At 42.5% G+C, this 14,788-nt stretch overlaps 1 protein-coding gene across 1 annotated transcript; it reads right to left on the reverse strand.

Annotated features, from left to right (window-relative positions):
* Positions 1-487: 487 nt before the first annotated feature.
* On the reverse strand, positions 488-9,809 carry LOC139415279 (cysteine-rich protein 2-like). Its single transcript, XM_071163275.1, has 8 exons — positions 9,225-9,809; positions 4,908-5,002; positions 4,297-4,354; positions 3,979-4,107; positions 3,752-3,820; positions 3,318-3,412; positions 2,844-2,901; positions 488-2,715 (listed from the first exon to the last, which is right to left on the reverse strand). The coding sequence occupies exons 1-8, from the start codon at positions 9,265-9,267 to the stop codon at positions 2,633-2,635; spliced, it is 630 nt and encodes a 209-aa protein (XP_071019376.1). The 5' UTR covers positions 9,268-9,809; the 3' UTR covers positions 488-2,632.
* Positions 9,810-14,788: the final 4,979 nt, after the last annotated feature.

Below are 14,788 nucleotides of genomic sequence, written 5' to 3' on the forward strand. Positions count from 1 at the left end.
TCATGGGTGTCTCAGTGCATTCAACATGTCAATACTTCTCACAAATACAAGTAGTGATGAAGTCAATCTCTCCTCTACTTTGAGCCACTACTCCCTTCATAGAACTGTGCAATCGGACTCTAACCAGAATAGAAAGAGGAGTGGTAGGCCCCGGTGCCAACTGAGCAAGAGGACAAGTACATTAGAGAGTCACTGTTGACATTGAGACTGGTGTTTTGTGGGTACTATTTAATGATGCTGCCAGTTGAGGATTTGTGAGGCATCTGTTTCTCTATCTAGACACGCTAATGTACTTGTCCTCTTGCTCAGTTGTGCACCGGGGCCTCCCACTCCTCTTTCTATTCTGGTTAGAGCCAGTTTGCACTGTTCTGTGAAGGGAGTAGTACACAGTGTTGTACGAGATCTTACATTTCTTATCAATTTCTCGCATGGAATAACCTTCATTTCTCAAAACAAGAAGAGACTGGCGAGTTACAGAAGAATGTTCTTTGTTTCTGGCCATTTCGAGCCTTTAATCAAACCCACAAATGCTGATGCTCCAGATACTCAACTAGTATAAAGAAGGCAAGTTTTACTGCTTCTTTAATCAGAACAAGATGTGCTAACATAATTGCAAAAGGGTTTTCTAATGATCAATTATCCTTTTAAAATGATAAACTTGGATTAGCTAACCCAACGTGCCATTGGAACACAGGAGTGATGGTTGCTGATAATGGGCCTCTGTACGCACATGTAAATATTCCATGAAAAATCTGCCGTTTCCAACTACAATAGTCATTTACAACATTAACAATGTCTACACTGTATTTCTGATCAATTTGATGTTATTTTAATGGACAAAAAATTAGCTTTTCTTTCAAAAAACAAGGACATTTCTAAGTGACCTCAAACTTTTGAATGGTAGTGTACATTAGCCCAACCATCCCAAGGGGGACCCACCATTCATGTAGAGGCTGTGTTCTGTTAGACAGGTGACTCTCAATCCACAGTATAGCAGGAGATGTAAAGCCATAACACATATGTTTTTCCAGCAGCAGATTATGATCGATAATGTCAAAAGCTGCACGGAATTCTTACAAAACAGCTCCCACAATCATTTTATTATCAATTTCTCTCAGCCAATCATCAGTAATTTGTGTAAGTGCTATACATGTTGAATGCCCTTCCCTATAAGTCTACTGAAAATCTGTTGTTAATTTGTTTACTGTGAAATAGCGTTGTCATTTTTTCCCAAAGTTTACTAAGGGTTGGTAACAGGCTGATTGGTCGGTTGTTTGAGCCAGTAAAGAGTGCTTTGTTATTCTTCGGTAGCGGAATGACTTTTGCTTCCCTCCAGGCCTGAGGGCACAAACTTTCCTGGAGGCTTAGATTGAACAGATGGCAACTAGTAAAGGCAATATCGTCCGCTATCATCCTCAGTGAATGTCTACCCACGTTATCAGACCCAAGTGGCTTGTCATTGTTGATAGACAACAATCTTTGCTTCTCCTCTTCCACACTCACTTTATGGAATTCGACATTTCAATGCTTGTCATGCCTAAGTTTGCTAACCTTGCCAATGAAAAAAACATTAAAGTAGTTGGCAATATCAGTGGGTTTGGTGATGAGTGAGCCATCTGATTCAATGAATGATGGGGCTGAGTTTGCCTTTTTGCCCTACATTTAATTTAAGGTGCTCCAAAGCTTTTTACTATAATTCTTTATATCAGATATCTTTGCTAATCTGTATATAATTTATCTTTGTCTGAGTTGTAGCCTACACTGTAATAACTACCAATATGTAACAGGTTCCTGTAAATAACCCTTTACACTTTTGCCCAAATAAGACACAAAACAACCTTTCATGTTCTTACAACTTTATTGTAGAAAATATCTGATGACCCACTTTCTTAAGTAACACACCTTTGATGCACAACCAACAGCAATAGGCTAACAATAATGCACATTCCTAGGATGCTCTATCTATTCTGTTTCTACACTATCACCCCGTTCTCCTAGACGCAGGGTGAACTTGGCAAGAACATACTGAATAGGCCTATAGCAGAAAGCTTGGAAATCATCATGCCAGTTGTGTATGCCATGTATTTGTAGGTGCACAGATAAATGACATTATTTTCAGGGAATTAATAAAAGCAGGCCTACCACCCCCTCATATTTCCCTCACTAGGTCTGTGCTGTACTGTGTAGAGTCAAACCATAGGGTGGCTTTCATTTAATACACATTGTACTGTACAGCTTACACACACTTCTGCTGATTTGGCATCTTGGAGAGACATGAACAACGAGGAAGGGGACATCGATGAACCTACTGTACATTTCACAGGGGAGATGTTCGCCAAAAAAGATTCATTGCAATACAAAAAGTAGAGGTATAAATCATCTAGAAACACAACTGAACATTCTAAATATCCATTCTTGTGAGTTAAGCCTACAACATGTACTATTTGACACTTGCTTTCTGTACATGCTGAATAACCTAATGGAGAAGCAGAGTCGAAAGTGTAGGGACAGGTTGGAAATACAGATATACTCAGCCTATCTAAGAATGGGGATAGTAACAAGGCATGAGGTGAGAGAGCCAATGCTGAAGAGGTCTGGCTGGAGGAGGAGGTGGTGGGGGATATGGGTAGACTCAAGGCTGGGCCTCAGTCTCTGCCTCTGCCTCAGTGCTGGGTTCATCGTAGATGTAGCTCCCAACACCTCCAGTGTTCACACCTGGAATGGAACAATGGACATCTGACTATGGTGATATCTATGAAATATCATAATACATGTAAAGCATAGCAATAGGGTGGTTGGTCTTTCAATTGGTTAAGAGGAAGAAAGTCTTGAGTATAGCATACCTTTGGGCCCAAACAGGGTGGCATAACACGGTTTGTGGCAGTAGGGCTGCCCATCATGCTGAAACAGAATGGAATTAATATAATTTACTGTACCCAGACAGTTCCTGCCACATGCAATATAATTATATAATTACTAGAACTGCACTACGTTACACTCCCACTGTAAATTGTACATTTTATAAGTATATTCTTAGTATATTCTCTGTACATTTTCAACTGTAAATTTGCATACTCTCTTATCATGTGTAACTGTTCTTTGTTTATTGTATTTATATTGTATGTACTGCATGTAGATTATGTGTTGTCTGTCTATCACTAGCAGCACCTTCTCACTAAGTCAAATTCCGAGTACGTGGAAAATGTCATTCAGATTCAGAGAGCACAGACAGGGCATCTCCTTAAATCTTTCTATTTTCTCTCCTTTCTCCACATCTCCCTCTTCCCTACCCCTTCTCCCTGTTTTCTGTCTCTCACCTCTGCATGGCTTCCAGGGGCCAGGGTCTTGCAGCATCTCTCACAGCGCAGACAGGGTCGATGCCAGTCCTTCCCCAGGGACGTTACCTTCTCAGCTGCACACACAAGCACACACGGAAGCGCACGCACACACAATATCAGGCATATCACCATGGAAACAACATTCCTCTAGTACTTACAGTTGCCAGTCACCATGTGCATTGTAGACACACACTCACATACACATATACATACACAGATATATGATACATACAGATACACAAATTCTTCAAAGTAGCCACCCTTTGCCTTGATGACAGCGTTGCTCACTCTTGGCCTTCTCTCAACCAGCTTCATGAGGAATGGTTTTCCAACAGTCTTGAAGGAGTTCCCACATATGCTGATCACTTGTTGGCTTCTTTTCATAACAGGCTTACTTAACATAACAGGCTTACCAAAATACACTGTCTTGCTGCATCTTGGACATTTACTGGGCTCTCCAGAAAAAGTGGAGAAGCTTGCGGCTGTGTCAGAAAGAGATGGAGGAGAAAAGGACTGTTACACAACCAGTGGTCAAAATACACTGAATACCCTCTCCATATGGGATAACGCATGACAGTAGCTCTATCCTTCTTTTTTGAGTTTGTCCTCTTTTTAATTTTTTTTCTGTCATGTTCCTTACCCTTCACTGGGCCTCTGGCGTGAGCTTTCTTCTCCTCGAGTTTGGCCCCTGTTTCCGTGGAAACGCTGGCAGGGGTATCGTTAACGGGAGCCTCATAGACATAAGAGCCAGCACCTCCTATGTTCACACCTACAGCGAGAGAGAGAGAGAGGCTTTATTACATACTGTGCGAGCACATTACCCAAAGCAGTTTCCTTTTATGAGACTCTGGAGAAGTATAAATTAGGCCTATCTTAAGGGCTCACTGTAATTAAACATTTTATTAGCACATAAGCACAAAACAAAATAATGGCTGACGATAAAGTTGATGTATTTCACCTTTTGGTCCAAAGAGGGCAGCATAGCATGGCTTGTGGCAGTAGGGTGTTCCATCATGCTGTGAACAGAAGGAAAGACAACAGCAAAAGTATCTGGGAACAAACACATTGGACTGTGTTGGGCTTCATTTTGGTATTAAACTCAAGTCAAAAAATACCCCTATAACATATTGATGTCCATTCCAGCATTGAGGGCTGCATGACTGACTTGAGTTTAAAAAAGCTGACGTAGCTTTGGAGGGATCTTTGGATCTTTTAAACAAACATGCCACAAATAAGAGAGGAACCCAATGGATTTCAGATTGCACTGTACACTACACGTAAAACCATATCCTTTAGTAGCCTGTATGAACCTCAATAGAGGCCAATCCCATCTGTTCGTAACTGGCCTAGCCTCCTGTACAGTACTGTACAGTGCCCATATTGATGAATAGGCTCTGTCAGAATGCTGATACTCGCCCCATGAGGCCCTAACCCTCTCTAACTCTCCCAGGGATCTATGGTAACAGAGCCAAAAATGTCTGCACAGTTACTCCTCTCTATTGTACACAAAGCCCCCTGTGGTTGTCCCCTGACTGTCTCTGTGTGGGGTAAGCTACCGACTCCTCTTACTTCAGCATGGCCCCCTGGGTTCAGGGTCTTGTTGCAGCGCTCACATTTCAGACAGAACTTGTGCCAGTCTTTCCCCAGGGATGTCACCTTCTCCGCTGGGGGGAGGAGAGACAGAGAGAGGGGGGGTGCTACATTACTGTAGAGGAAAGGGACATGTTGTGGTTGCATTCACATATGTAGATGTCAACTGAGTATGAGATGCTACAGAATGAGCTAGTTCGGTAGGGAAGGACATTTCTCTGGCGGTTGGATTGGATTGGTTAGTCATTCATTTCTTTATCAACCTAAACCCCACCCTGTCCATTGCCTTCTGAACGGAAGTCTGGTTATCTCTGTTGTACAGAGGAGTAGATTCTCTTTCATGTTGATGATCATGTTATATTGATTCCACCATTTTCTCCACATCTCCATTGTGCCTCCATTTCCCCCCCCCCCCTCTCTCAGACTTTCCCATAGCATGAGTCACCACTGTAATTCAAAAGCCTGTTTCATATCTCAAATCCCAGAGCCTCTGCCCCACTTCTGTCCGTTCCGCCTGGCCATCATTCTGCCAGATTCACAAGCCCACACGCACACATTGGCACGCATGCACAGTCACAATCTGCCTGCAAATTAGACTACAGTAAGAGAGGAGACAATATGTTGCAAATGCTTCCTGTCCCATGTCTAATTCCTGTCCCTGGCTGCTGTGGGATTGCAAGGAGAGAGAGAGAGGACATAGAACAAGCTACTCAATGAGGCTTTTATCTCTAACCTCTGTTAGATATAGCCCAGAATACCGAGGCAGGCCACATGCCTCTGGCACACCCAGATATCCCATGCTTTTTAGACTGGCGACCTGGCGACTAATGCAAGATACAGTTAAGTGGGAGGCAGTGACCACATAGTCACCTCGGCAGACAGACAATAGCCACTTTTCTTTGAGAGTCATGAGAGTCTGTCCCTGCAGGGTGTTCTCTCCCTCCCTCTCTCTCTGTCGGTCTCTCTCTTTCTCTCTTGTTCTCCCTCTCTACATTTGCATGCATGGATGGCATACAAGCATGCACACAAACACACACACACACACACACACACACACACACACACACACAAAGACAGAGACAGAGACAGAGAGAGTAAATGAGAAAGAGATAAAGACAGTGAGAAAGTGAGAAAGAAAGAGGGAAGGCTGTGGGGGTTGTTCAGTCTAAATAATTAAGGTTGATTAAGGCTATTATGTTTCCCCTTGTGTACAATATGTGACTATGTCTCATCCTGTACTTGTTGATGAGATCAATCCAGTGGCAGTGTGGGAGCAGGACTCTATGGCAGGATCCCGAATGACATCCTACACAAAAGGGTTCCTTGGATGTCCCCATAGGAGAACCCTTTTTGGTTCCAGGTAGAACCCTTTTCGGTTCCAGGTAGAGCCCTTCTGGGTTCTGCAAAAAAACTCTGTGAAAAGGGTTCTACCTGAAACCCAAAAGGGTTCTACCTGGAACGAAAAAGGGTTCTCCAAAGGGTTATTCTATGGGGACAGCCGAATAACCCTTTTAGGTTCTAGATAGCACCTTTTTTTCAAGGAGTGTCTTCCTTATTTAGTGCACCACATAGGCAACAGGGTACCATTGGAGGCACAGCCTATGACTCTGACAGTCAGGGAGGATGGAGGATTGTTATCAGCTTTCATGGACAGGAACAGCAAGTAAATGCCACATGAAGTCAGTACAGTTTCAGAGATGTGGCTGATGACGATTATGCAATGGCCCAGATTAGAGTGTTGAAATGAGAGAGGAGATCTTGCGGGGGCCAAATCAAAGACTCGGAGTTACGCAACGTACATCAAACATCATCTAAACTCCTGAGGCAAAAGGACTCAGAGAGAATATGCAGTATTTCGTAATGAGAGTGGGAGTAGAGAAGTAAACACTGCAGATTTAGCAGCACTCAATGGTAGCATCAAAGCAGACACTGACTTAAGAGATGAGGAGCCTAAGGGGGCAGCGTGTGATTATGTGAATAAACACAGAGAGTGGCATTGCCCTCTTTATTGGTGACACGCTACCAACGAACGGGTCAGAGGGACATTCCATAAGGGAAAGGATTAAGATAATGGACAGTAAGCAGATTTCAAGTACTATCTGGTATTCAGTCATTCATTTATTACCAGATAGAAAGCCCAAGACATGGCCCATTCTGAGCTAATTAGGTAAGAAGAAATAGATGCTTCAAGATGAAGGAAAAGTGTTGCGAGGAGGTTTCCAGAGGTTTTATTCTGATGCACTGCCGATGACTATCATAGACCCACACTTACTGTTTTAACTCGTGAAAAATATATATTTTTTTACTATGGTGTATAGGGGCCTAATTTTTACAGGGGAGTGGGAAATAAACAACAGAGACTAGATTGAGAATCATGTATGTTTCAACATATAGTAGGCCAGGTCTGGTAGGCCATATGAGAGAACATGTTGAATCGGCTTGTCGTTTACAGTGTCTCGGGACTCACACGCACACTCTGCCATTGGTTTGGTTGGGCGGCTGGCTAGCGCGAGGCTCCACTCCATTTCCTTCTTTGGAAGCTGTCCATGCCAGTTAGTTCTGAAATCGGAATGCTTACTGTTCTCCAGAGCTACACTATATATATACACAAAAGTATGTGGGCACCCCTTCAAATTAGTGGGTTCGGTTATTTCAGTGGAAGCTGTGGAAACGGAGCAGTGGAAGCAGTGGAAACGGAGCAGTGGAAGCAGTGGAAACAGAGCAGTGGAAGCAGTGGAAACGGAGCAGTGGAAGCAGTGGAAACGGGTTCTCTGGAGTGATGAATCACGCTTCACCATCTGGCAGTCTGAAGGATGAATCTGGGTTTGGCGGATGCCAGGAGAACACTACCTGCCCCAATGCGTAGTGTCAACTGTAAAGCTTGGTGGAGGAGGAATAATGGTTCGGGGGCTGTTTTTCATGGTTCGGGCCCCTTAGTTCCAGTGTACGGAAATCTTAATCCTACAGCATACAATGATATTCTAAACAATTCTGTGCTTCCAACTTTGTGTCGACAGTTTGGAAGGCCCTTTCCTGTTTTAGCATGACAATGCCACCGCGCACAAAGCGAGATCCATACAGAAATTTTTTTTCGAGATCAGTGTGGAAGAACTTGACTGGCCTGCACAGAGCCCTGACCTCAACCCCATCGATCACCTTTGGGATGAATTGGAACACCGACGGCGAGCTATGCCTAATCGCCAAACATCAGTGCCCGACCTCACAAATGCTCTAGTGGCTGAATTTAAGCAAGTCCCCGCAGCAATGTTCCAACATCTAGTGGAAAGCCTTCCCAGAATGGAGGCTGTTATAGCAGCAAAGGGGGAACCAACTCCATATTAATGCCCATGATTTTGGAATGAGATTTTCGACAAGCAGGCATCCACATACTTAATCATGTAGTGTAGGCCAGAGCAAAGTCAATGCAACACATTAATTATTTATATGGAAGGTAGGGCCTATCTTTCAAAGCAGCAACATGCCTAATTAATTGGTTTAGCTCAATCTGATTATTGTGCCAAGCAGCTAGGCTGGCTATCTCAATTATTTTTAAACCATGAACACATTCCCTGAATAGGCCTACTGTAAATAGGCTATCGGTTAAGGAGAAATGTATTACTTTTAAATCCATCTAATAGCCATCAATGGGAAAGGCTATTTATGTCATTAATCTGGGGACAGATGTTTTCACTTTAGGCTATATCCCTCCAAAACCCAACTGATCAATTGCAGGTTAGCGGTGTGCGCTGAAAGTAGACTTGGCCCTCACCCGTCTGCAGCGCGTTGTATTGGACTGATATTACGAATATTTTCACTGTTCTGATCGATGTATAGACTAGCCAATACTCGTTGGACGTAGGTTTCCCATATGTCCTGATGAAGGAAGAAATGATCCCACCTCCTTGCATGGCTTAAGCAGATGTAGGCTATACCACACATCACTTCCGAAGTCATGTACAGTCAGGGACCCGGGCCTAATTGGTTGAGCCTATATAGGCACGCTAGGCTGACGCCGCTGACCCATCCCTAAAGTAAATAACCTACTGGTTCATTCTAATAAAATAGATCAAAGGCAGTACAATTTCCAATTAGGTCTTCCCCAATCTGTAGGGTGATATTGTCTAGGTTTACTGTATAATTATAATGTGACAGTGGGCTTATATTTTAGTAAACAATAGCTGTAACGGTGTCTACAATAGCCTAAGTAATTAGGCCTACATAGCTCACCCGGGGGGGCTTTCACACACTACAGACATGGGACGATAGGCTATATGATCATATGAAAAATGCACTTACCAAAATAAACCGTCTTGTCGCATTTAGGACATTTCGATGCCATGTTCCATATATTCTGGACTAATGCCTGGAGACGAGAGAATTTGATATCCTTTTTCTTTTTTAAATTAGCAATTTGAATCGACGATTTCCCCCCTAGATTGTATTGATGGGCAAGTGGAAATAGCAGGCTGCATCCCCATACATTATTCTGCTAAATTTACATAGCCCCTCCTCTATGATGACGTATGAGCTGCTGATTCTGGCCTCCTCCCAATACTGTTAAAATGGCTCCTTTGGCTACTGCACAGCAGACTAGAACCTAATCCATGAGGACAGAGATTTAACATAAACGTTATACATATTTAAACCAAAATATACCCAATAGCAGCAGTATAACTGTGGTTGTTTCTTATTTGGGAGCCAACTTGAATTGTGGCATCACAGCAGGCTATTGTGAAGCATTTTCATGAGTCGATGTCATCACTTCTATATCAGGTGTCCCTGTATGTCAACTCGATTAATCGCATTGCAACCTAACAGGGACAGTTCCTCTACTCTCACACTTCATCTTTTCAACACTGGACGTCTCTGTTTGTTTCAGCTTCATGTGGTTGTTAGGATACTCTCTTATAGGCCTACCCCTGTCCTACTTAGACAGAATGTTAAGTGACGCTCTACAAGTCACAAGGATACTGTAGGTTACTGTAGATACTGTAGGCTACTGTGGATTCTTGGCATTCATATAATGTACATTAGGTATTTGCTACAAATAATCTTGAATCCCAAAAGAGGCTAAACGGTCTAGTCCTTTTGTGGTCTCATTAAAAGTTCAGACTGACTCTATGACAGGATTTGTACCTGTCCTTACAGTCATGACAGTTGTTACAGTTGTTACCAGGGTGGACTGGGACTGAAAAAAATCTGCCCTGGCATTTCAGCCACACCAGCCCACATCACTTCACGCACCGTGCGCACCCCAGCTACTTACACACACAGTCGGTAATGCTACTGACACATAACAGAGGCATTTATAGTACAGCATTACTCAACTTTTACTGTACCATCGACCGGTGAAAAAGCATAGTCCTTTGCTTTTTTAATCAGCTCTTTTTAACCAGCTCGTGGTGATATACCTCACTGCTATACAGTAACTTGCGAAAGTATTCGGCCCCCTTGAACTTTGCGACCTTTTGCCACATTTCAGGCTTCAAACATAAAGATATAAAACTGTATTTTTTTGTGAAGAATCAACAACAAGTGGGACACAATCATGAAGTGGAACGACATTTATTGGATATTTCAAACTTTTTTAACAAATCAAAAGCTGAAAAATTGGGCGTGCAAAATTATTCAGCCCCCTTAAGTTAATACTTTGTAGCGCCACCTTTTGCTGCGATTACAGCTGTAAGTCGCTTGGGGTATGTCTCTATCAGTTTTGCACATTGAGAGACAGCTCAGTGAGGTTGGATGGAGAGCATTTGTGAACAGCAGTTTTCAGTTCTTTCCACAGATTCGATTGGATTCAGGTCTGGACTTTGACTTGGCCATTCTAACACCTGGATATGTTTATTTTTGAACCATTCCATTGTAGATTTTGCTTTATGTTTTGGATCATTGTCTTGTTGGAAGACAAATCTCCGTCCCAGTCTCAGGTCTTTTGCAGACTACATCAGGTTTTCTTCCAGAATGGTCCTGTATTTGGCTCCATCCATCTTCCCATCAATTTTAACCATCTTCCCTGTCCCTGCTGAAGAAAAGCAGGCCCAAACCATGATGCTGCCACCACCATGTTTGACAGTGGGGATGGTGTGTTCAAGGTGATGAGCTGTGTTGCTTTTACGCCAAACATAACGTTTTGCATTGTTGCCAAAAAGTTCAATTTTGGTTTCATCTGACCAGAGGACCTTCTTCCACATGTTTGGTGTGTCTCCCAGGTGGCTTGTGGCAAACTTTAAACTACACTTTTTATGGATATCTTTAAGAAATGGCTTTCTTCTTGCCACTCTTCCATAAAGGCCAGATTTGTGCAATATACGACTGATTGTTGTCCTATGGACAGAGTCTCCCACCTCAGCTGTAGATCTCTGCAGTTCATCCAGAGTGATCATGGGCCTCTTGGCTACATCTCTGATCAGTCTTCTCCTTGTATGAGCTGAAAGTTTAGAGGAACGTCCAGGTCTTGGTAGATTTGCAGTGGTCTGATACTCCTTCCATTTCAATATTATCACTTGCACAGTGCTCCTTGGGGTGTTTAAAGCTTGTGAAATATTTTTGTATCCAAATCCGGTTTTAAACTTCTTCACAACAGTATCTCGGACCTGCCTGGTGTGTTCCTTGTTCTTCATGATGCTCTCTGCACTTTTAACGGACCTCTGAGACTATCACAGTGCAGGTGCATTTATACGGAGACTTGATTACACACAGGTGGATTGTATTTATCATCATTAGTCATTTAGGTCAACATTGGATCATTCAGAGATCCTCACTGAACTTCTGGAGAGAGTTTGCTGCACTGAAAGTAAAGGGGCTGAATCATTTTGCATGCCTAATTTTTCAGTTTTTGATTTGTTAAAAAAGTTTGAAATATCCAATAAATGTCGTTCCACTTCATGATTGTGTCCCACTTGTTGTTGATTCTTCACAAACAAATACAGTTTTATATCTTTATATTTGAAGCCTGAAATGTGGCAAAAGGTCGCAAAGTTCAAGGGGGCCGAATACTTTCGCAAGGCACTGTAGATGTGCCTCTGTTGCCTCCCTTCTTCTCTGCAGACAATCTGTCTCTGTCTGACATGCAAAATACCTGCTGTTAACTTTTAAATGATTGGAATTAATTATCCAAAGAGAGTATAAAGATTTTATGTTAATTGTTATTACATATAGTGCCAACATATTAAGGAACTGGCAATATATCTGTCTCTCTCTGTTTTCTTCCGACCTCCACTGCACTCACCTCTGAGCTGTCTATTCATGGATGCTAATGGATGTCAGGCTCCCCCCCCCAAAAGTGACCAATTCGTTTTTTTTTATTATTATTCAATCATTCCTCTTTCGTCTTTCTGTGTTTCATAATTTTCCTTCAATTCACAAGAGGCTGAATGTATCTCACATGAGAAAGCATCCGAGCGAGCGAAACAGCACCCCTCTCTCTACGTGTAGGCCATCAATCTGATGCTGTCTGGTCATAAAGAGTATGACATTGTTGCCGCCTGTAGCATTGAAGGCAAGGGAAGTCAGCTAGCATCTGGCCTCCCTTGACAAAAAAGTATATGTTTTTTTGCCTATCAGCGTTGAGCTAAACTGAGCGAGCTCAACTGTGAATGGTCCTAGTGAACCAAAAAAAGTGTCAAGGGAAGCCAGCTTGGATGTGGCATCACTCCTATCAAATCCCATTGAGATTTATTTACGTCATTAACAGAGGGGGGGGGGGGGGGGGGGGAGAACATAATTCCAAATCATTTGTAGACTGCAAATTCACCGCAAGAAGCCCAAACATGTAATATTTTACTAAACATAATCATTTCAAACCTGGCTTATATTTGTACATGATCCATGAAAATACATTTTAGTCATTCAGCAGACGCTCTTATCCAGAGCGACTTACAGGAGCAATTAGGGTTAAGTACCTTTCTCAAGGGCACAGACAGATTTTTCACCTCGTCGGCTTGGGGATTGGAACCAGTTACTGACCCAGTGGTTTCCCAAATGTCAATCTATTGGAGCTGATTTCCTGGTGTTTTTACAGTATATTATGTCCAATGAAGCAATGAAAATTCTACAGAAAACTTGGGAGGCCAAATAAAACTGGGCGCCAGGTGGGGGAACCCTGGTGTCCTGTATGACACTGGCTTCCCCAGGGATTTTACCCACGCACTGCTACTGCTCCTATTAGTAAAAAACAAGAAGAATGGACTCCAGTGGACACGCGATCACCAACACTGGACAATTGAGGAATGGAAAAACATCCCCTGGTCCGACGAGTCCCGGTTCCTGTTGCGTCATGCTGATGGCAGAGTCAGGATTTGGCGTAAGCAAATGAGTCCATGGACCCATCCTGCCTGGTGTCAACGGTACAGGCTGGTGCGGCGGTGTACCATCATCCAGTCTACAGCAACTATGTGGTACCATCGCGCCAGCATGAACCAACAATCCTGTCGAACGTTTCCGACTTATAGAATCCATGCCACAGAGAATTCAGGCTGTTCCGGAGGCAAAGGGGGGTCCGACCCGATGCTAGATGGGTGTACCTAAAAAACTGTCCAGTGAGTGTATGTGGTCTGTATGTTCCTAGCCTGTGCTAGGCCCAGCAGCATCCTAAATGTGAAGGAATAAACACATTTATTAGATAAAGACAAATATTCCTAATGCTGAAAATATAAGTGCCTGGCTGTCATAAATGTCCCCCCACATCCTAAGGGTTCATTACTATTACATATATAAAATATAGCCAACGTATAAATAAACCGGCAGGTTAACACTATTTGAAGGGTCCAGGGAAAACTATTTATAAGGCATTTACAAACCGTTTGTTCAACATTTCTTACTCGTTACTCTCACATTTGAAAATGTTAGTAAGCAAGTTATTCACACATGTACATATATTTCCTTTTGTTATGTGCTTGTTCTTTTACCAGGTACAGCAGGATTGTCTACCAATGGCATGCCAATTTTGTGAGAAATTACACGGGTCTATCAAAACTTTTATAAAGTATTTATAAGGTAAAATAGCACTCACTTTAGATTAGGGACTGCTAAAAAACTTTACTAATGATTAGTAAATGGTTTATGAATGTGGGCGTGATGATTAATAAATGGTGAACACACACTTTATAAATGACTTATTATGGACTCTTAAAATAAAGTGCTACCCATCCTAGTCGTGAATGAATAAACACATAAATTAGACAAAGAAGAAAATCACTGAATAAATGCCTTATAGAGGGCCAATTGCTTATAACAGCCTAACTACATATTTAAAATTAGCACATTTCAAGTGTTCCCCCTGCCCACTTTAGATAAGTGTTTAAGTATTAGGCTGCATATAATTCGATAGAAGAAAACAGAGAGAGACAGAGGGGAGAGACAATCTAAGGTGCTGCCAGTTTCTCTCTGTCCCTCTCTCTTCTTCTATTGAATTCAATATAAAACATTCTGCTTGTCGAATAACGATGCTGGACGAGTTCATATGGATGCAAATGGATGTCCAGCGTTGTGCTTTGTTTGACTGTGCTGCACACATATACATATTGTTCCACCCAAAAGTGACAGGCCGTTCATCGAATGAAGTAAGCGGGAGATAGGCAGGACTTTCCAGCCCTCACTGCAGTGGCCATGTAATGTAATCTGACACCAGAGTCACTTGTTTCTATAGCTCATTAGACTAACTCACTGGGCTGAAGAGACTGAAATTCTTAAGCGAATATGCATTGATAAAACAATTCAAATACACAGACACTCCCTGATTGGACCTTTACTGAATACATGATGACTAGCAAAAAGCACTGTATAAATAAATGTCTAGCAGATGGCTATTGCCTTACCAAAGTGTTATAACAGCCAACTTTGACTTGTTAGGCTATATT

The sequence above is a fragment of the Oncorhynchus clarkii genome, chromosome 8, assembly GCF_045791955.1.
Source record: "Oncorhynchus clarkii lewisi isolate Uvic-CL-2024 chromosome 8, UVic_Ocla_1.0, whole genome shotgun sequence".
Classification (NCBI taxonomy): domain Eukaryota; kingdom Metazoa; phylum Chordata; class Actinopteri; order Salmoniformes; family Salmonidae; genus Oncorhynchus; species Oncorhynchus clarkii.

Bases quoted from the DNA above. Each gene is read 5' to 3' on its own strand.
- LOC139415279 (XM_071163275.1), bottom strand. From the start codon at position 9,267: ATGGCATCGAAATGTCCTAAATGCGACAAGACGGTTTATTTTG. The intron at 4,355-4,907 runs GTAAGAGGAGTC...TTCTGTTCACAG, and splicing joins ACCCAGGGGGCCATGCTGAA to CATGATGGAACACCCTACTG. The intron at 2,716-2,843 runs GTATGCTATACT...GTTCCATTCCAG, and splicing joins CACCCTGTTTGGGCCCAAAG to GTGTGAACACTGGAGGTGTT.